Source organism: Cebus imitator, unplaced genomic scaffold (assembly GCF_001604975.1).
Source record: "Cebus imitator isolate Cc_AM_T3 unplaced genomic scaffold, Cebus_imitator-1.0 Scaffold447, whole genome shotgun sequence".
In the NCBI taxonomy this organism is placed as follows: Eukaryota; Metazoa; Chordata; class Mammalia; order Primates; family Cebidae; genus Cebus; species Cebus imitator.
The window spans coordinates 1,471,349-1,492,950 of NW_016107762.1; the positions used below are offsets into that span (position 1 = coordinate 1,471,349).

Here is a 21,602-nt window from a genome sequence, read left to right on the forward strand (position 1 = left end):
TCAGTTGGGGGGAAATAGGGGAGGGACGGTGGGGGGTGGGGAGCTGGGGAGAGATAGCAAGGGGAGAAATGCCAGATGTAGGTGATGGGGAGGAAGGCGGCAAATCACACTGCCACGTGTGTTCTTATGCAATAATCTTGTGTGTTCTTCACATGTACCCCAAAACCTAAAATGCAATAAAATAAATTGGGAAAAAAAAAGATGTATACTATTAAAAAAAAAATTAAATAAATATATAAATAACAAATTCTTAGAAACATACCATCTACCAGTACCGACTCAAGAAGAAATGGATAATCTCAACAAACCTAATACAAGTAGAGATTGAATCAATAATCAAAAACTTCTTAACAAAGAGAAGTACAAAATCAGACAGCTTCCCTGACGAGGTCAACCAAACATGTAAAAGAGAATGAACAACAATCCTATTCAAACTTAAGAAAAATACAAGAGGAAGAAATAGTTTATAACACATTCTATCAAAGCTGGACAAGATACCACAAGAAAACTACATACTACTTAAATCTTCATGGAGACAGATTCAAAACTCTACAACAAAATACTAGTAAGCCAAATTCAACAGCACATTAAAAGACTTACATACCATGACCAAGTGTGATTTATCCCAGGAATGTAAGGGTAGTTCAAAATAAGAAAATCAATGTGATACAACACATTAATAGAATGAACACACACACGAGTGTACAAAATTCAACAATCTTTCATAGAAAAAAACATACCATACTAGGAATAGAAGAAAACTTCCTTATTCTAATAAAGGACATCCATGAAAAATTCACACTTAACATCATACTCAATAAATAGTGAAAACATTCTCCCTAAAATCAGAAATAAGGATGTCCAATTTCATCACTGATATTCAACATTATTAGAAGTCCTAATCAGAGTAATTAGGCAAATAAAAGAAACAAAAGGCATCTGAACTGGAAAGGAAGATGTAAAACTATTTCTATTTGAAGATGACGTGATTCTACTTACAGAAAATCCTGAAGAATCCACTCAAGAAAAAACAACTAACGCTAATAAATTAAGCAGTTACAAGGTACAAGAGCAGCAAACAAAAACCAGCTGTTTCTAATAACAAACATTTCTAAACAAATTACAGCCCCCAAAACACTTTACATATATATTTAATCTTTACAATCCCCTATTAAATAGAGCTCTCTTCACTAAATGTACTGCCCTCCTTATACCAACTTGTATTAAAGGCAATTGATAAATCTTTACACCTAAAAATAAATGTACGGCATATAAAAGTATCTGTTCTCCTATCTCCTGAGGTACAACAGCAGTTTTAAAAAGAAAAAAAGTTCTGCATCTTAGAAATCGGAAGTACCATTTGGATGGTTAGGAATTTCCTAAATAAATGTAAATTTTACTATGCTAAAATAAAAATAAAAATAATAATTTAGGCAAGAGATGCTTTTCTCTCATTTTCAACACAGAAATATTATGAGCCTTGTTTCATGTTTTGCATTTTTAACAGTGGGACTCTCTTAATTCCTCCACCCAATCCCCACAAGAATATATGAATGAGTGCACGTGTGCAGGTACACACTTTACTTCTTGAACTGGAAAAAACAGACATCACTGTAACTAACTACATCCTACTCCCAAAACCCTAACTCCGGACCCCGCCCCGCTCAAACCCCTCCCCTTTCTCCCACTGCGGGTTCGAAATTGGCGCAGTTAGATGACGTAAGACGCACCCGCCGTACCCTCCACTGTGTAACTACCGCCCCTGACTCTGGGAATTGAAGTTTCTGTGGAAGGAAGCTGGAGCGGTAACCAGGCCAACCCAGGAAGGCTTTTTTTCTTAGCTTTCACTTCCCTGTAAACTCTTCAGCTCGGTAAGTGTCCTGGCACTGGCTGGCGGTCGCCGTAACTTGGGTATTGTTCGGGCGCAAAGGTGCGCGTGCTATGCAGCCCTCGACTAGCAAGAAGGGCTTCCGGGGGAGAGTGGAGCGGTAGTATGGAAGTGGTTGCCTGCGGCGCTGTTGCTGAAGGAAATGACGTTGAGGATAAGCGCTTCCCCACTCCCCCCCCCCCCCCCGGCGGCCTACTCAGCTGCTCTCTGGTTCGCCAGCGGCAGCTTAATCCCGCCCCTGGAGTGCGTTCGCTGGCGGGGAGCCTAGAAGGGACATTGGGCGACGCTCCGCCCACACGGTGGGGCCTTTTCAGTCGGCGTGTGTTTTGGGGTTGCAGTCGGCCCGTAGTATGTGAAAAGTGAGTTTGCAAAGAATGAGAGGGAAATCTGTACTCTAAAGGGCCGGAAAGCGTGTTATGCCCCTGCCACTTCGTGGCTAGAGACCGTAGGCTTTACAAAGCTGCCTTACCTTATTTTTCCTGGGAGGGGCTGACGTGGCTGAGCCCTCTGAAATGTAGAGAGCCTGAGGGGAAGCTGCTGCAGGTGCTGTGAGCTGTTGAAAAGATCGAAGTGTTACTTGATTTCACTGACATACTTTCAATTTGGGGATTTTTTTTAAAGATATGAAGACAAGTTACTTGTCACTTTCTGAAAGAATCTCCTCTGCCCAAAAGGCTTGACTGCTGAAGTGAACAAAGGGCTTCTCGCTGCTCCACGTTTAGCCAGCACGTCTTTAAAAGGGCATTACTGGCCGGGCGCGGTGGCTCACGACGGTAATTCCGACACTTTGGGAGGCCAAGGCGGGTGGATCACCTGAGGTCAGGAGTTCGAGACCAGCCTAACAGGGTGAAACTCCGTCTTTACTAAAAATACAAAATTAGGCGGGCGTGGTGGCGAATGCCTGTAATCCCAGCTACTTGAGAGGCTGAAGCAGAATTGCTTGAACCCGGGAGGCGGAGATTGCAATGAGCCGAGATTGCGCCATTGCACTCCAAGCTGGGCAAAAGCGAAACTCCATCTCAAAAAAGAAAAAAAAAAAGTGTCACTATCAAGTCATTAATTCCATTCTGCATTATTTTCACGTTCGTTCAGATTTTTCTGGAAGTGAGACTGTCATAAATTACCACGATTGTTTATCCCAATTCAAAACTTATGCAGTTTTAAAAATTTTTTTTTTCTTTTAGTCTTCATTGATTTAAGATGTATCCTCCTTGCCTTAAGCTGTGCTAAGATACAGAAATACAAGGAAGATTGAGATAGTTTGTAAGCCCACCTGATAACCTGTATCTGCGAATGAACCCTAGTAATTTTTAAAATTTTTGCTAAGTAAAATTTCACACATATATCCATATATTTGTGTGAAATTATATATATATGATATATGATATATTTTGGGAGATGGAGTCTTACTTTGTCGGTGCAGTGGTGCGATCTTGTCACACTGCAACCTCCACCTCCTAGGTTCAAGCGATTCTTCTGCCACAGCCTCCCGAGTAGCTGGGATTAGAGGCGTCCAAACCACCACACCTGACTAATTTTTGTATTTTTAGTAGACAGGGTTTTGCCGTGTTTGTCAGACTGGTCTCGAGCACCTGACCTCAGGCGATCTGCCCACCTCAGCCTCCCAAAATGCTAGGATTATGGGCTTGAGCCACTGCGCCCGGCCTCACACAAGTATTTTTATAGTTAATATAAAATACGTTCTTGAACATTTGGTGAACTTGGTTGAATGAATGAAAATGTACTGTGAGCATCACTGCATGTGAGAAAGGAATGCAAAATTCTACTATAGAATTCTATACGTTATTGCCCAAACTAAAACAATTAGAAAGCAAGTATACCTAATAAAGTGCTATGTTTTGCTTAACAGGTAATCTGAACATGCTAGTACATAGTGCAGTGTAGTTATACACTATACTTATTGTATAGTGTAGACAGTGTGAGTCGGTAGATATATTTGTATGCTATAAGGAATAATGTATATCAAGCTTGCATCATTTTTGTTGCATTCCATTGTCTCAATGCACCTAGCTTATTTAAAATCTAAAAACTTAGTACAGTGCGTTTTCTTAATTATGAATAGTTTAAAAAAAGATGATGATGATGATGATGTTAGCCAGCCTATGACCTTTCCTTGTATTTGAGAGACTGAAACATTACAATGCTATGACAGGTCAAATTAAATTAAAGACTTCTTAGATAGGAAAGGCAAATGCTCCCCCTGGTGTACATGAGCTGTAAAACGTTACATTGCTTTTTAAAAAATCTTCACTTAGGCCAGGCGCAGTGGCTCACACCTGTAATCCCATTACTCTGGGAGGCCAAGGCGGTGGGATCACGAGGTCAGGAGTTAGAGCTCAGCCTGACCAACATGGTGAAACCTTTCTCTACGAAAAATACAAAAATTAGCTGGGCGTAGTGGCGTGTGCCTGTAATACTAGCTACTCAGGAGGCCGCGGCAGTTGAATCGTTGAACCCAAGAGGCGGATGTTGCACTGACCCGAGATTGCCCCACTGCACTCCAGCCTGGCCATAGAGCAAGACTCAAAAAAAAAGAAAAAAAAAATCCATACATAGAGCTAATCAACACATCCAGTTGTTGAATAAAATAGAGAACTGAAAATGATACCACTGATAAAAGGAAATGTGCTCTCTTGGAATATTAATTTTTATTTCATGAAGAGAGCAATTTGTTTTCTGTGAATTTTAATTGTGCTTTTAAGTTTCCTCCACCAGGCATTGTTTTAGATACCTGTATTGCTGAATTTTATTTAATGTATTGTATATTGAAAGAAAGTAAAAAGTGAGCCTGCGAATCAAAATATATATGTTTAAATTTTTTCCTTCTAGTCTTTTTAGGCTTTTTCAGTTTCCCCACATCTAGTTCCTTACACTGAATGCTTACCTTACTTCCTAGCTTTTTAAAAAAAGTAATGAATGCATTCATGGCTATATATATGTTTATCTCGAATTACCTTTTTCCCTGTGTCCCTCTCATTCTGTTATTCAAGTCTTAACTGCTCCTCCATATTATTTTTCTGTTCTGTTTTTGTCTGCATACCGAGTCAGATTGTCAGGATATCTTTTAAATCGTCATTACCCCTTGGCACGCCAAATAATCTGGAGTTTGTCTCTTCCTTTGAACTTTTTATGTCTTCATTTTCTGGTTTTCAAATTGTTATTTTTCATGGATTCTTGTTTTGCTTTTTAGGAAAGGCTGCTTTTGTATCACAATTTTCTGTTTTGTTTTTATAGTTCTTATTTCCTTATGACCTCTCTGAAATATCTCAGCCAAATTTACTTTAAAGTCATTTTCAGATTTCCCTATTTTTAATTTGTGTCAAGTGAATTTTTTCCTGGTTATTGATTTCATTTTTAAAAATCAGTTTTTTCTTTTTGTAATTTCCCTCATTCGACAGCATTAAAAAAGACTACAGAAAAGATGCTTTTTATCTTTAAAATATTTTTTTCTTTTCTTAAAAACAATAATTTTCATTACATAAACTTTAGAAAATGCATAAAACCATAGGTAAGAATTAAACATGTCTGTGTGTATACTTTTTTTAAAAAAGTTGGTCATAATGTATATATGTTTTTTTCTTTGATTTTATTTAACTTATACCCATTTCCCCTTATTAAATAATTTTGGATATATAAGTTTTACTGGCTTCTTCACATTCCTTGCCTGTGTTATACATTAACTATAATTGTTTGGTTTTCTTTCATTGACATTCAAGCGGCTTCTAACTTTTCACTGTTAAAAATAACACTGTATTGCCTCTACTCTTGTGTACATTTTTGTGTGCATTTCTAATTTCTTTGCAGAAACTTAACCAATAGTATATGGAACCCCCCATTTCTTCAGACCTTTGCTAGCATTGCTGATGAATGATACTTAATTGATATTAAATGGCATTTAAATGATATTTACCAATAAATGGCATTTGATTGTCTGAATTTTTATTTTCATCCTATTATTTTAGTTTTTTAACTTTTTTGTGTTTGTAAATTATCTGTTCATGTCAAAAGTTGTTTTTCAGAGGTACCAAATAATGTCATCTGAAATGTTGCCAGCATTTATTGAAACTTCTAACGTTGACAAAAAGCAAGGCTTAAATGAAGATCAAGAGGAGAGCCAGAAGCCAAGATTAGGTGAAGGGTCTGAACCAATATCTAAAAGGCAAATGAAAAAACTAATAAAACAGAAACAATGGGAAGAACAACGGGAACTCCGGAAGTATGTGTTTCAAAATGTATATGCTCTCTTTTTATTTAGAAATATGGAATGTTAGACCTTGCATAGCTCTTTGGCATATTAAGTGTAATTGTGTTACTTAAAATTCAATCACTAATTTTAGACAAAAGTGAAAAGAAACATGCAAGAGAAAAAAATTGAAGTTAACAATGTATGTTATGAGTAGCAGCACAATTTTTGAAACAACTGTCTTGTATAAGGAGTGTAATTAGTGTCCATGTGCTAGTTATGGAATAAAAACAGCCAACTCAGAAAGGTCAAGTTTTGGCCTAACATTGATTTTGCCAGAAGAACCATTGTAGGTTTTGGTGAAAGCAGTTAGGCTAAATTTGTTACTGTAATAAACACCAAAATTTACAAAAAGAAAATAAACTATAGTTGGTGTAAATTAAAGAAAAAGTATGTAATTTTTTATAATGAACAATTTTATTTTGCTTTTTTTCTTTACCTCCTAGCTGCCCAGGAGGCAGAGGTAGGAGAATCGCTTGAACTCGGGGAGGTGTAGGTTGCAGTGAGCCGAGATCTCGCCATTGCACTCCAGCTTGGGCAACAAAAGTGAAACTTGGTCTCAAAAAAAAAAAAAAGAAAAGAAAAAAAACAGCGAAACAAAAAAAATTATATAGGTGGATGATGAAAGTAAAATTCATGATAACTCAAAGTCAGTATTTATAAGGTTTTCTTATGGATAGTATGATACCAATAACAAATGAAACTATTGAGGAGGTATAGTTAGGATTTAAATAGAAAGCTTTAGATCATTTTTGGAAGCTTATTTCCTTTCTATCTGAAGCTTTTAGATGGACTGTATAAAACTGGTAATACTTGACCATTTTTGAACGGTCACAGAAGTGACAATTTCCTATGGCTTAACCTGATAGTTTTTAAAAGTAATTATTTAAAAGAGTCTTGTGAATAACTGGATGCACAATAACAAAATGTTATTTCAATAACTAATTTTAGACAAAAGCGGAAGGAAAAACGCAAGAGGAAGAAATTGGAGCGACAATGTCAAGTGGAATCACACTCAGATGGAAATGACAGAAAACGTGTTCGAAGAGATGTGGTTCATAGCACCCTTCGCCTTATCATTGACTGTAGTTTTGATGACTTAATGGTATTAAAGGTATCATGAATTGTTGTCAGAAAAATCTTGTATATGAATTAGGTCGAATCATCCTTGTTTTAATATATAATATCCCTTTTATTTAACTTTATGCATTGAAATGAATCTTGAGTTTTTCCAAATTTCTTTCCCCTAAGTTAAATCAGCTAGTAAATCTCATTGATATAATGAATTTGTATATTTATGTGTGTGTGTGTGTGTATGTGTGTGTGTGTCTGTATGTGTGCAGACAGGAAAGAGAGACAAACACTTTATAGTCTAGATGACAGAACTAAATTAGCCATTTAGTAATCATAAAGATCTGTAGGGTTTTATCAGTGTTAGTGAAACATGAAAACAGTAATATTATGGCTCTAAAAGTGTTTTGTTGTTGTTTCTTAAGAGAGTAGTTGTTTTCATGAACTAGCATTTTAAATAAATACAAAATATAAAATAATGGGTCACTTACAGAGCATTAACTTATAGTAATTTTGTTAGTATGTAAGGAATCAAATAATGTTCATCAGAATGGATTTGTATTTAAGAAGAAGAATTGTATGTATATAGTCATTCCTTCTGTGTATTCCATTCCTTTAAGATCACAGAATGGCCATAGAAAATTTTAATAACTTTGCTTTAAAAATTGAACTCTGTAATAGGACATTAAGAAACTTCATAAGCAGATTCAGCGATGTTACGCAGAAAACCGACGGGCACTGCATCCTGTGCAGGTATGTCTGAAGATTTTAAAGCAGACTCTGGTTTTCTTTTATATCTTTCATGGCTAAAGACATAGATAATTCCTATAGTCTTTGCAGGAGGCTTACAGGTAATCTTGTTTAATGCCAATTTGAAAATTATTTTCTTTTTTGACAAAAATAAAGCAAAATATTTTAAACATCTTTCAGTATGTTATCTTAGACACACTCTTTCCAGTAATCATCAGTCTTATACAAATTGACCTTTTCATTGCCGTGTAGTTGAATATCTTCACTGTAGGACATACATATCTTTTTATACCAGTTTCTCAGGGCCAAAAGCTGTGGCTGCTTGATATATGCTGTGGTATCTGTTGTGTAGATTTTGTCTCCTTAAAGGTTTTTTGTTTTCTTTTGAGTCACTGAAAGTTTAGACAGGTATTTTTAAGCTGAGGTAAGGAGTGATTTGGGAGACTATTTGGCTACTGTTAAGAATAACATCTTTCTGTTGGAATTCTAGGTGACCTAAAAATTAATACTAGCTCACTGATGTTAAGAACCAGGAACTATTAATATATTTTGGTTAGATATTTTGTTTTTACCTAGTGATAGTAATTTTAGACTTTTGTATTTTTTATGTTTTATAGTTTCATACCACACTTATATGATACTCCTTATATTCCCATTTTTATCTGTAGTAGACCCTTTCTCACCCTTGATTGAGACTTAAATAGGTGTCAGGGTTTAGAATCAAAGAAAAATTATGAAGACTGCATTTGGTTTAAAAAAAAAAAAACTGGTATCAGAAAAAAAAGAATAGGAACTTGACATGGAAGCAGGGAGTTTGCAGAAAAGTGATGATTAAGGTAGAGACAAGTTATAACTACTTGTGATGAAAATGTAAATGGGATACTGCAGCTACTGGGTTATGAAACACACACACAAAACATACCATTTCTACCGCAGTTTATTGTATGCTCAAAGCATGTCACAAATTTATTTTTCTAGATCAATGAGAATAAATATATTTTGTGTTTTGTAGATTGTCAGATGAGTAAATGAGAGAAATAAAATATTAGACTCAAATGGATATTTGTTCTCTCTTTCTATACCAACAAATCTTTTATCAGTTTTACTTGACAAGCCATGGAGGCCAGCTGAAAAAGAACATGGATGAAAATGACAAAGGATGGGTCAACTGGAAGGTAATTAAAACAGATAAATTCTCACATAATTCCAGGTATTTTTATGTTTCTAAAGATCTACATTTTGTACCTAAATTGTATATAATGCTACTTAATACAACAATCTCCAGAGGTAATGGCTGAACCTAAGTCTAAGATTACAAACTGGAGATGCTGAAGAAGGGAGCAAGATATCTGGTAGTTGGTATTTGTTCTCATTAAATCTTACCTATTTTACTGTCAACTTTTAAAACATATTTTTAAAAAGAAATAGTTTTAAGGATCTTTATATGATTTTTCCCTAGCATACTAGCTAAACATTATATGTTACCTATAAAAATGGAATCACTCTAAATTTTGAAAATGTGCCTGCATTCTGTTTCTTCTTTCCCTGTCCTGGCCACTGACCACATGTGACTATTGAACTTGAAATGTGATAGTCTGAATTGTGAATTGAAATGTGCTATGAATAGGAAATACATACTGGATTTCAAAGACTCAGTACCACAGAAGAGAGAAAAAGAATGTGAATATATCCTAGATAATTTTTAAAACATTTATTAAATGTTCAAATAGTAACATTTTGGGTACACTGTGTTAAAAAAATAAATTGTTAAAATTAATTTTACCTATTTTCACTTTTTAAAATGTGGGTACTAGAATATTTAAAATTGCGTATGTCGCTTCACAGTTTTTTTGTTTTTTTGTTTTTTCTGTTGGACCAAATTGTTCTCAATCATTGGTAAAGATGACAAAATAGGTTGTCTTTGGTACCAGTCCCTGAGGAACTCGATCCTATTTAGAAAAGTCCTGGGTTATCCCTGTACTTTTTTCTTTCTCAAAATCAGTTCTCTCAGTGACACAATTTCCCTTTCAGATTCACTAATTCTATAATGAAGGCTTTTATTTTGTTAATAGTCTATGATATGAAACATTTTCAAAGGCTTTTAAGTTTTTAAGTACAATATATTTATCAAATCCTATGTTTGTGTCTGTTTTTCCAAGAAATAGTGTAATAAATTAAGAGTCATGTTTTCAGTTATTTTGCGACTTGTTAAATTTATCATTTATACCATCAGCTTTCCAGAGAGACTTGAGCTTCATTGGTCTCTAATTAATCAGGTTCCTCTTGGGGCCCTTATTAAGTATAAAGGTTAAATTTATAGTAAAACATTTTCCAGAAAAGTAGCTATTTATTAATTATACATTTTAGGAGAGAGTTCTTTTGCTTCATTCTTGGTTTCATTAAAAGTTATTGGGTAAATGTCATCTGAGCCTGGTGATACATGTTCTTTTATGCAGTCAGTGTGGGTTGCAAAATCATGACTGCCAGCTATTGTTCAATTTTATACCCATGATCTGACAGTTTTGGTGAAGAAGTTTTCAAATGTGTATCTCTTTGTAACAACAGATATATGGAATTAATTAAATCTATAAGCTGTTCCCTTTCATGATTCATGTAGATGGAGAGGAAGTAATTGGAGTAGGCATTCTTTGGTTGTAGAACAATATGAGCAAGTATGTGGCGGTAAAAATGCATTTGTTTTGTTAGAACTGAGATAAAGTTGGAAAAGTAGATTAGTGCCATATTCAGGAAAGAGTTATTAAAGAGTTTAGATTATATTCCACAGAAAAAGATAAAACATTGGAAGTCATGTTTTTAGAAAATGAGCCTGCTATCAATGTGTGGAAGTAGGTTGGAGGGGTCTCAGGCCAGCAACGAGGAAATAAAATTAAGAGGCTATTTAAATGATCAAGGTGTGAGATGATAAGGAATTGATGTAGTAAATTCTAAATAATGCATTGTAATGATTATATTCTTTTGAACTTCATTTTACATGTTTTTGGATGGATTTGTTTTGGGAAAAGAGAATAATCATTTGTAGATAATATTCATAAGATCCTGTTAATTAGTAACGTCTTTCCCCTGTGTCTTAAAGGATATCCATATCAAACCAGAGCACTACAGTGAACTCATAAAAAAAGAAGACCTGATTTATCTTACATCAGATTCACCTAATATACTGAAGGAATTAGATGAATCAAAGGCCTATGTGATTGGAGGATTAGTAGATCACAACCATTGCAAGGTACTATTAAATTTTTATTTTTGCCTTTGCTACTTAAAATTGCTATTTCAGCTTTTCCTGAAAGTAACAGTAATACTAATGATAGCTGATCTTTATTGAGTGCCTACTATATGTCAGTCACCTTTTGAGCTAAGCAAAGTATTTCACATACATTAGCTTACTTAATCTTCATTACAACCCAGTGAGTTTAGTGCTATTATCATCTACATTCCACAGGTAAGAAATTCACAGCACAGAGAAATTAAGTCTAAAATCAGTAGTAGTAGGTGACAAGGCAGCTATTTGAAACCAGGCAGATTGCTCTGAAGTCTACATGCTTAACCACTACACTTTATTGATAGGAGATACTGCTGCTAATCAGTTGCTAAGCCATTGGAATTTAAACTAGTTTTTAAATATGTTATTTTCATGAGATGTTTTTTCTATTCTCTTACGTTTGTACTTTTCTCTCCTCCCATCTATACCTTTATTTGGATGAAAAATTACAGAAATGCACTTTCTAAAAGAAAATGTCATTTTATACTTCACCGGCAATGCTGCAGCATGCAAAATTTTTCATATCTGCTCGTCCAGTATGTTAGCTCTGTGGCAATAGAGCTGCAGCTGTCCCATTGGTAACCACGTGTGACTACTTAAATTTAAATTGATTACAATTTACAAAATTCTGTTCTTCACTATGTGTGTACAAATGTGTACAGTATGACTGAAGAGCTGAATTTTATAAACTGTAATCAATTTAAGTAATCACATATGGCTACCAATTGGACAGTTGCAGCTCTGTTGCATCATAGGGAATTTTATCAGAATGATCTTTAGCCTTTTTATTTTTTTCTTAGTGGAAAAATTCTGTTTTGTTATTTATATAGAACCACATATTTTTTCATGTTTGTTTCTCTGAACTAAAACAGTTTTGTTTTCAAAAGCACCTACTTCAATCTACTAATTATTTGCCCCCCCACCCACCAAATATGTAAACCATCAGTTGAGAAATGAGCTTTTCTTTCTCCTGTACTCTGTTTGTTGACCATTTCAGTTCTGGTTAGACATAGGCTTCAAGGATTTTAATTTTGGCAAGAGATAAAATTCATATTCAGCATTTTTTTAATTTATAGAAAGGGAAAAATAAAACATCATCTGTTATTTAAAATTTCTCAATTCAAGTTTTCATTTAATTTGTTTTTGCCATTTGTATAAAGTAGTGTTACATAATTGAATTCAGTTTAAATACAGTCATACGTTGCTTAACGATGGGGGTATGTTCTGAGAATTGCACCATTAAGCGATATGAACATTATAGAGTGTACTTACAGAAACCTAGACTGTATAGCCTATTACACATAGGCTGCATGGCATAGCCTATTGCTCCTAGGCTACAAACCTATACAGAATGTTACTGTACCAAATAGCGTAGACAGTTGTAACATAATGGTCTTTGTGTTTCTAAACGTATTTAAACATAAATATTATAAAAGATTTTAAAAATTCATGTATACCTGTATAGGGGCACTTACCATGAGTGGTGCTTGCAGGACTGCAAGTTGCTCTAGGTGAGTCAGTAAGGAAGTGGCAAATAAATGTGAAGACATAGATATTACTGTGTACTACTGTAGACGTTATAAATATTATACACTTACACTACACTAATTTTTTTCTTCAGTAACGAATTAACCTTAGCTTACTGTAACTTTTTTTACTTTATAAACTTAATTTTTAAAACTTTTAGACTCTTTTGTAATAGCATTTAGCGTAAAACATAAACACATTATACAGCTGTACAAAAATATTTTCTTTCATATATCCTTATTCCATAAGCTTCTTTCTATTCTTAATTTTTTTTTAACTTTTTAAAGTTAAAATTTTTTTTCTCTTTTTCTTTAGCTTTTTAAACTTTTTTGTTAAAACAAAGACACAAACACACACATTAGCATAGGCCTACATAGAGTCAGGATCATCAATATCACTGTCGTCTACCTCTACATCTTGGTCCACTGGAAGGTCTTTAGGGGTAATGACATGCATGGAGCTGTCATCTTCTATAGTAACAGTGCCTTCTCCTGGAATGCCTCCTAAGAACCTGCCTAAGGCTGTTTTATATGTAACTATTTTTAAGAGTAGGAGAAGTATACTAATGATAAAAAGTATAGTAAATACGTAACTGGTAATATAATTTATTATTCTCAAACATTATTTACTGTACATAATTATAGTGCTGTACTTTGATGTGACGAGCAGAAGGTTTGTCAGCATCACCACAAACACGAGTAATGCATTTCAGTATGATGTTCCACAGCTCCATAGTCACTAGGTGACAGGAGTATTTCAACTCCATTATAATCTCATGGGACCACCACTGTATATGAGATCTGTTGTTGCCTGAAACTTTGTTATGCAGTGCAGGACTTTATTTTAAACTGAGATAAAGGCAGGGTAGAATGGGGAAATTAATACTTGAGTCAGGAGACACGTGAGCAGATTTTTCTTGTGGTTCTGCTGCTGAGGAGCTTTGTAACTGGGCAGGAAACATAATATTTTTGGTTTCCTAATTTGTAACTTGAGGAGATTAAAACAAATGCTCTAAACATTGACTATACTTATTGTCAAGAGAATGTTTCCAAATGAGCAGTAAAACACATACATACCCCTCTTCAGATAATATTCTCTGAACTGTACATTTTCTAAACTATAAATCTTTTCTAAAAATTATTTATACTATTACAGAGCCTTAAAATAATTTAATGTTCTTGTTGAAGTCATAGTATCTTTGTTTTAGGGTGTCACATATAAACAAGCCTCGGATTATGGAATCAATCATGCACAGCTCCCACTTGGAAATTTTGTGAAGATGAATAGTCGAAAAGTTTTGGCGGTTAATCATGGTAAGCTGTAAGGGATAAACTGAAAATATACCTGAGCGAACATTGTGAGAAAGAATATTACATTTAGTATTTGAACAGGTAGAAAGTATTACACCTTGCTGGAGACAAAATTATAAAAAGTTATTTATAATTTGTTTAACAGAAATAAGACATATTAGAAAAATTTGAAAATGTATGCAAGTATTCAAAAATTAGCTATATCTTACTACACAGAGATATTTGGTGTTAACTTTTTGGTGTTGACTTCCAGTTCTTTTCCTATGCAGATATATTATTATTTATTACATAATTGGATTTTTACTGTATTACATACAATGTTGTAAATCTGGGATATTTTCTCTCCTTTATCACTTTATTTTTTCATGTCATTGAATCATTGTTAATTGTGGCCAGGCACGGTGGCTCAGGGCTGTAATCCTAGCACTTTTGGAGACCCAGGCAGGCTGATTTCTTAAGCCTAGGAGTTTGAAAACAACCTGGACTACATGGTGAAACTTCATCTTTACAAAAAATACAATAATTAGCTGAGCATGATGGTGGGCGCTTATAGTCCCAGCTATTCAGGAGGCTTAGATGGGAGGATCACCTGAGCTCAGGAGGTCGAGGCTGCAGTGAGCTATGACTGTGCCGCTGCACTACAGCTTGGGCAACAGAGTGAGACCCTGTCTCAAATAAATAAATAAATAAATAAATAAATAAATAAATAAATAAATAAAATAAGTTATTTATTTATTTATTTTAAAAATGGTAGTCCATCATTTTAATATACAAAAATTTAAACATTCTCCCGTGGTTGAATCGTGTTTTTTTTCTTTTTACTGTTGCAAATAACATTAAAATAGACATTCGTGTACCTGTCTTCGCCTAGACTTTGCTTTAAAAAAATTCTTTAAGTCAATACACGACTACTTATTAAACGATTTTTATACACTAAATACTTCCTATATAGCAGGTTCTAGGGAGTTATATAAATGAAATTATTGATTCAACAAAGGAATTGCCTCTAAAACCTTTGATATATAGTGGAAATTACATTTTCCACAAAGTAATTCAAGTTAGCCCTTCAGCAGTATGCTGAAGTAAGAGTACCCCAGAGACAATATTGGGACTCTTTACTACAGTCAATGTATATAAAAAGAAAGAAAAGACAAAAAAAAGCAGGCAAGGAGCCCCTAGTGTCAATGGCTCTTTATAGGAAACATGAAGAAAGTTAAATAAATGCTAACCAGGTTGTTAACTTGTAAAGGATAAAGATGTGAAGGGGTCAAAAAACAGTAGGAGAGAAACTGAAAAGGTCTTTATTGATTATAATTGACATGAGATACTGGTAAATTTCTGAGTGCTTAAGAACTGAACTGAGAAAAAGCTAGATAGGTAACTGGGCTGGAGGACCTTGGGGCAAATTGGCCTTGACAGACAATAGAAAGAAGAGATAAGAACAAAGTACCGTAGTTGTTAGGACAAAATAAGAGTCTTAATACAAAGGCAATATATTTTAAAAGACAGCATGCAGCATTGTGATGAGCTTGGCTAAGAAATGTATGGAGTTTGTCTTTATTGCAGTGTTTGAGATTATTCTGGAATACCTGGAAACAAGAGACTGGCAAGAAGCATTTTTTACTGTCTTGCCCCAGCGGAAAGGAGCTGTTCCCACAGACAAAGCCTGTGAAAGTTCTCATGACAAGCAGTCTGTCAGGGTGGAGGAAGGTGGATCGGACAGTGATTCCAGTGAGGAGGAATATAGCAGAAATGAACCAGATTCACCACATGAAGAAAAGCAGGATAAGGAAAATCACACTGAATCTACAGCCAACTCTCTGCCACACTAATATTACCTGGTTTCCTTTTAGTTTAAGGAAAAATTAGGAGAAGGTGAGGTACTATATAGAATATTGAAATTGGAAGAAAATTTTATTTTCCCTTATTTCTGTTGTGAATTTTAAAACTTTTTTTTTTTTTTGGAGCTAAATGATAATAAAAAAGCCCATTAAACTTTGTAAGAAAATATTTTTTGATTTTGCATAAGAAGATTTAAATGTGTATGTGGGTTTTTGTTTTTGTTTTTAAAGCCTCAAATAGTAGTTTCTAGATAATTTTACTTTATTAGTATATTTTCATTTTCTTTCATTTTATATTTTTTAGAATGTGCCTTCTGACTTTTCAGTTTAATTATTTTGTAGTCCTGTCAACATCTTTATGATCTATTGTCTACATCTGTGAGGACACATATTCATAAATATACTGTCAATCTATCAGAATGTTGTATATGGTAGATTCCCGTCTATTTGCAGCTTTTATGTTTAACTTAGTTATTTGAAAGAAATGTAGTAATTTTAGGAAGAAGTAGCAGCGTAGTAGACATTAATAATTCATTCCTTTTGGACTGTGGAGTGCATATCTGTTCCTTCTTGTGATGCCTTTTTGTGGTTCTAAAGTAATTACTGAAGAGTTGAGAATCTCTTTAATTCATTTGTTTAGTTCTTACAATGGTGATAAGTTACTTCAATTATAAAATTGAATTTTGCAGACTAAATTATTTTATAATGCTGTTGCTATTAAAAGATCAATTTTGCCTTTACCTGCATTTAAAATGAAACAGTTCTTAGCAGCTGTGTTTTTCTTTCATATTTTTTTTTTTAAATATTTGTTGGCTTTTAAGATGAATAAAGTTTATATGTACATCTGCCTCTTCTCATATAAGAATATTCACACTAATGTATGCTTCTATAAATGACATATACATGTGAAAATATGCATGTAAATATATTTATATCTGTCCTGATCATGTATGGTTCTCAGTTATTGATAATGTGATTGATTTGCCATTTGCCATATATCTGTATTACTTGTGAATGGTTGTGTTGAACACACTAAGAGCAATTTGAATTTTATTAAGTACAAAAATCCTTAGCTAAACATTTGTATGGGAATGCTGACAAGAAAGAATAGTGTAAAAGGGAACTGTTTTAGTTTCCTAATGTGTAAGGTAAAGTGATTGGTCTCTGTCACAGCTAAAGGATTTTAGTAGCCTTCATTGAGTTTGGGTAAAACTAGTTCCTATTCTTTTGTCTTCTTTTTAATATATAAAAGTTATATTTATATTTATATATATTTTAAAAGTGCTTAACTTATACTATATATGTTACATACCAACATATATACACACAATAGAAAATTTATTGGATTTAGTATTGATATTTGCTGTCTATTTTTGTTCCTTTGTTCTTAGTAATTCATTATAGTTACCTACTTTAAGGTAAGGTTTGTAGGCAATATATGTAAGTAAAGACAAGCCCTACAATTCTAAAATAACAAAGCTTATGTCTTAAGTTATATTTTTCAAAGTTTCATGTTTTTCTGAGTAAATGTGCTTTATCATCATGAAATATTATGCCTTTTACTTAAATTATTTTATGTAGAATAGGGCACTGTTTATTATGAAAGGTGGGAAAAAATCATTCCAAATAAAAGATTAATTTTTGTTAATTATAAAAAGCCCTGTATTCGTTTCCTAGATGTGCTGTAACAAATTACCACAAACTAGGTGGATTTAAACAACAGAAATTTATTCTCTTAACAGTTCCAGAGACTAAACGTCCAGAATAAAGATGTCCCAGGGTCATGGTTCCTCCGTAGGCCCTAGGAAAGAATACTTCCTAGCCTCTTCCTGGCTTTTGGTGGTTGCCAGCAATCCTTGCTGTTCCTTAGCCTATAGTGGCTTGACTCCAGTCTCAGTTTTGTTGTCAAGTGGTCTTCTACTCTGTCTTCTATGTTTACATCAGTGTCCAAATTTCTCTCTTTTTATAAGGAGACCAGCATTGGATTAGAGTTCACCATGATCCAATATGACCTCATCTTGACTACATCTGCAAAGACCCTGTCTCCAAATAAGGTCACATTTACAGGTACCATGTATTAGGATTTGACATATATTTTGGGGTACACAATTCTACCCACTACAGGCCCATATCTAGGCTATTGGTGGCAAGAAGGCAAATATTACTACCTAGTTTCTGAGATATTTTAAAATTTGGTTTTAAAAAAATTAAACTTTTTTCTCATTTTAATGTATCCTTTTCTCTCAGCATTGTTTTGGTGTATTTAGGTTCTTTTTTTGTTAAAGCTTCAGTAGATATTGAAGTTACTTGTATTGGAACAAAGTTAGGGAAGTAAACTACTTAAATAAATGTATCAGAAAATATATGTCTGCTGAAATATAGAATTTCCTCACATTTAACTTCTTTAATAACTTACAGTCATCATAAAGCAAGCTCATTCTTAAGAGAAGAACCATTCCTCATTCTTATTCTCCAGAGATTGGTGCTGTTGACATTATAGCATTTGAAAATGCTCAGAATGGAAAAACCAAAAATGAGAAAAGAAAGCAGTTCTAGTGAATAAATGTCTTTTGGGAGATGAATGAACAATGATGAAATCCACCATTGACTGGTAGTTATAAAGCAAAGTGACATACGATTTCACTTTATACACAGGAAAGGTCACAGAAATTATGTAGATAAAAGGCAAGAATTGTCTATAGAGCCCTGAGACAGTACACAGACAACAGGTGTAAAATGAGATTTAAAAAAAGAAAGAAAGAAAATGGCAGGGATTCAAATTAAGGGCAGCAAAGGTCATTAAACTTTGATTCCAGTTAGCATACAGGTATTTATCTCTAGTTTCCTATCTCACTGTCAGACACATACAGTGATAATAATGTGAAGAAGAGAAGCAGTGACAAAATCAAAAGGTGGTACATTGACAGAATCAATGGAAACAGTAGGAAATTGGACTAAGCGTAAACCTTGCACTGCCACTGTTAATTGTGGGACTTTGGATGAGTTAGTCAACCTTTTTGTTAGGTCTCAGTATTTTTATACGTAAGATTGAAATGTTATTCCATCTACTCTGTCTCTTACGGTTTGAGCAAACAATTGTCAAGCAGTAGCTAATGATAATGCTTGATTTGGCTTTCTCATTTCTTGCTTCATTTCCCTTGTTTCTCAGTCTTTTTGACATTGCCTGCTCTAAAATAGTAATAATATATAGGCTTTTGTTTCAGGCTTTACTTTCTGAGGAAGCCAGGCTTAGATATAATTTTTAAAATGTAAACTTTCTAAATTACCAAATGAACACTCACTAAACAAAACAAGGAAATTGCAGATCATTTAGTGGAACACTTATTAAAGCAACAAAAAATGCTAACATTAAACACAATCACATGACAAAATCTGTATGTCCTATCAGCAAATTTAAATGGTCTAAAAATCTCCGAAATTGGATTTAAAAAAGAAATATGTGCTGTATTTAAAGTTACTCAGCAATATTGAAAATAAAAAGCAGAAAAAGACATACCAGGCTAATAAAATGAAGACAGAAGTCACAATGTTAGCATTGGATAAAGTTCAACACATTATAAATAAGGCAAAGGAGAAGAACATGTTGTAATGGTCAAGAATGCAATCCTTAGGAAAGATCTAATCATTTTGATTATGCATCAGGTAACATAGTATTCAAAGTTATTGAGAGAAAACTTTGGCAATTACGTGAGACAACACATCAGTATAAGGGGTCTTTAACTAATACTTCTCAACCTATTACAATGCAAGTAGACAAAAGATGAATATATGGAAAATATACATGCTATAATTACTAATACAGATAGTGATACCAAATTTTGTAGGCTGAAAACAAAAAATCCAACTTGTATTCTAGTGTCCATGGAATATTCATAAAATAACCATATTTGACCACAAGGAAGAATTTCCAAAGTAAAAATACAGGTAGCTTCTCTGATAACAATACACTAAACTGGAAAATAAACTTGGTGAGATGGGATGAAAGCCTTACATTTAATTTTTTTTTTCCTCAAGAACTTATTAGATAAAAGAGGAAATCAAATCTGAAATTATATAATATTTTGAAAATAGAGACAATAAAAACACTACATATCAGATCCATAGATCTACATAAAGCTGTGAATAGAGAAAAATAAATTACCTTAAAAATTTATGCTAATATAAGAGAATGAGTGAATATAAACAAATTAAGATTTGACCCAAGGTGTTGGAACAATAATGAACCTAAAGATATAAAAAATGGAACTTAAAGATATTAAGAAATGAAAAGAGATACAAAAATAGTAAAATTGTTGGACATAAAAATAAATCCAAGACCAGTTTTTTTGAAAATGGTAGCAAAATGTGAAGTCATTAGCTAACTGAATCAAGAAAAAAATTACAAATACATAAAAATGAGAATTGCAGAATAAATTTAATGAATTAGGAGATAAATCTCTCAATTCTATGAAATTTGGACACCTGGATGAAATGGATAATTTTCTAGGAAAATATAAACTTCCAAAATTGACCCTCCTCTCCAAAAATACCAAAAATATAAATAGACCAGTTACCACAGTAGAAATAAAATTGTCAAAGAGCTACAACCCTCCAAAACACAAAAACTATGTGGTCTGATAGATGAATTTTAGCAAAATGATAAGGAAAAAGAATTGGCGATGCTATTATAATTTCTTCATAACAAAAGAAGGAGAGCACTTTATTAATTTTATGAGTTGAGCATAATCTTGATATTTATCAGTAGCACCTAGTGCTTAAGCACGTAGATTCTAGCCATACTTTGAGCCAATCATGAAATCTTTGTGTCAAAAGCTAGTTTTTCTTAACATAGAACATAGCTATAGTTGGAATATGGTTCCTACTCGAGTTTTTAATCAGCTTCTCTTTCAGCTATACTAATTCTCAAGGATGGACGATAACTAGAAGTGATGTTTACCATTTCAAGGCCAAGACTTTAAGCAGATATATCCTCCTTGTGGAAGGCATAATAAGATCCTAATTCCCCGAACCTTTGAATTTGTTAAGTTAGATGGTAAGGGGGAATTTAAGGTGGCAGGTAGAATTAAATTGCTAATCAGCTGACCTTAAATGAAGGAGATTTTCTTGAATAAGCTGGATAACAGGCCCAATGCAATCACAAAGGTCCAAAATTAAAAGATGGAGGCAGAAGAGTCAGCATCAGAGTGATTTGTTACAAGAACAACTTGACTGGCCATTGCTGACTTTGAAGTTGAAAGAGAGCCATGAACCGAGGCGTGTAGATAGCCTCTAGAAAATGGAACAGGTAAGAAAACAAACAGTCCCCTAGAGCTTAGGAAAGGAATGCAGTCCTGCCCCACCTTGATTTTAGCCGACTAAGACCCATTTCAGACCTCTGCCTACAGAATTGTGAGAGAATACATTTGTGTTGCATGAAGTCACTAAGTTTGTGGTAATTTGTTACATCAGCAATAAGAAACTAACACTTCACTCTCATTTTTCTTTTGCCAGCATGGTACAGTTGACAGTGGAGCTCTAGGTGTTGGTTCAGCCACCAGATGGAAGGATCCTGGGCCTCTAAATCACCAAGTAAAGCAAAGTCATCTTTGAAACACACACTTTGGACTCTCATGTGAGAAATAATTGTGTTTGAATGATGGCATTTGTTACA

At 33.9% G+C, this 21,602-nt stretch overlaps 1 protein-coding gene and 1 long non-coding RNA gene across 5 annotated transcripts in view; one reads left to right on the forward strand and one right to left on the reverse strand.

Annotated features, from left to right (window-relative positions):
• LOC119468546 overlaps nt 1–1,814 on the reverse strand; it is a 12,442-nt gene extending 10,628 nt beyond the window's left edge. Inside the window, exon 1 of the long non-coding RNA XR_005197240.1 lies at nt 1,731–1,814. This is a non-coding gene — a long non-coding RNA (uncharacterized LOC119468546). The remainder of the gene's footprint in view (nt 1–1,730) is intronic.
• Nucleotides 1,696–17,405, forward strand: TRMT10A (tRNA methyltransferase 10A). 4 transcript variants are annotated; one of them, XM_017511372.2, is made up of 8 exons: nt 1,696–1,871; nt 5,918–6,125; nt 7,104–7,266; nt 7,905–7,976; nt 9,074–9,148; nt 11,068–11,217; nt 13,988–14,093; nt 15,657–17,405. In XM_017511372.2, exons 2-8 carry the CDS (start codon nt 5,941–5,943, stop codon nt 15,920–15,922), a joined length of 1,017 nt encoding a protein of 338 aa, XP_017366861.1. In that variant the 5' UTR covers nt 1,696–1,871; nt 5,918–5,940; the 3' UTR covers nt 15,923–17,405. The 4 variants fall into 4 exon arrangements, with proteins under 4 accessions (XP_017366861.1, XP_017366860.1, XP_017366862.1 ...); XM_017511371.2 differs by having other exon boundaries at nt 1,742–1,871; nt 5,931–6,125; nt 15,657–16,876; XM_017511373.2 differs by lacking the exon at nt 1,696–1,871 and adding an exon at nt 2,081–2,247.
• The last annotated feature ends 4,197 nt before the right edge of the window (nt 17,406–21,602 follow it).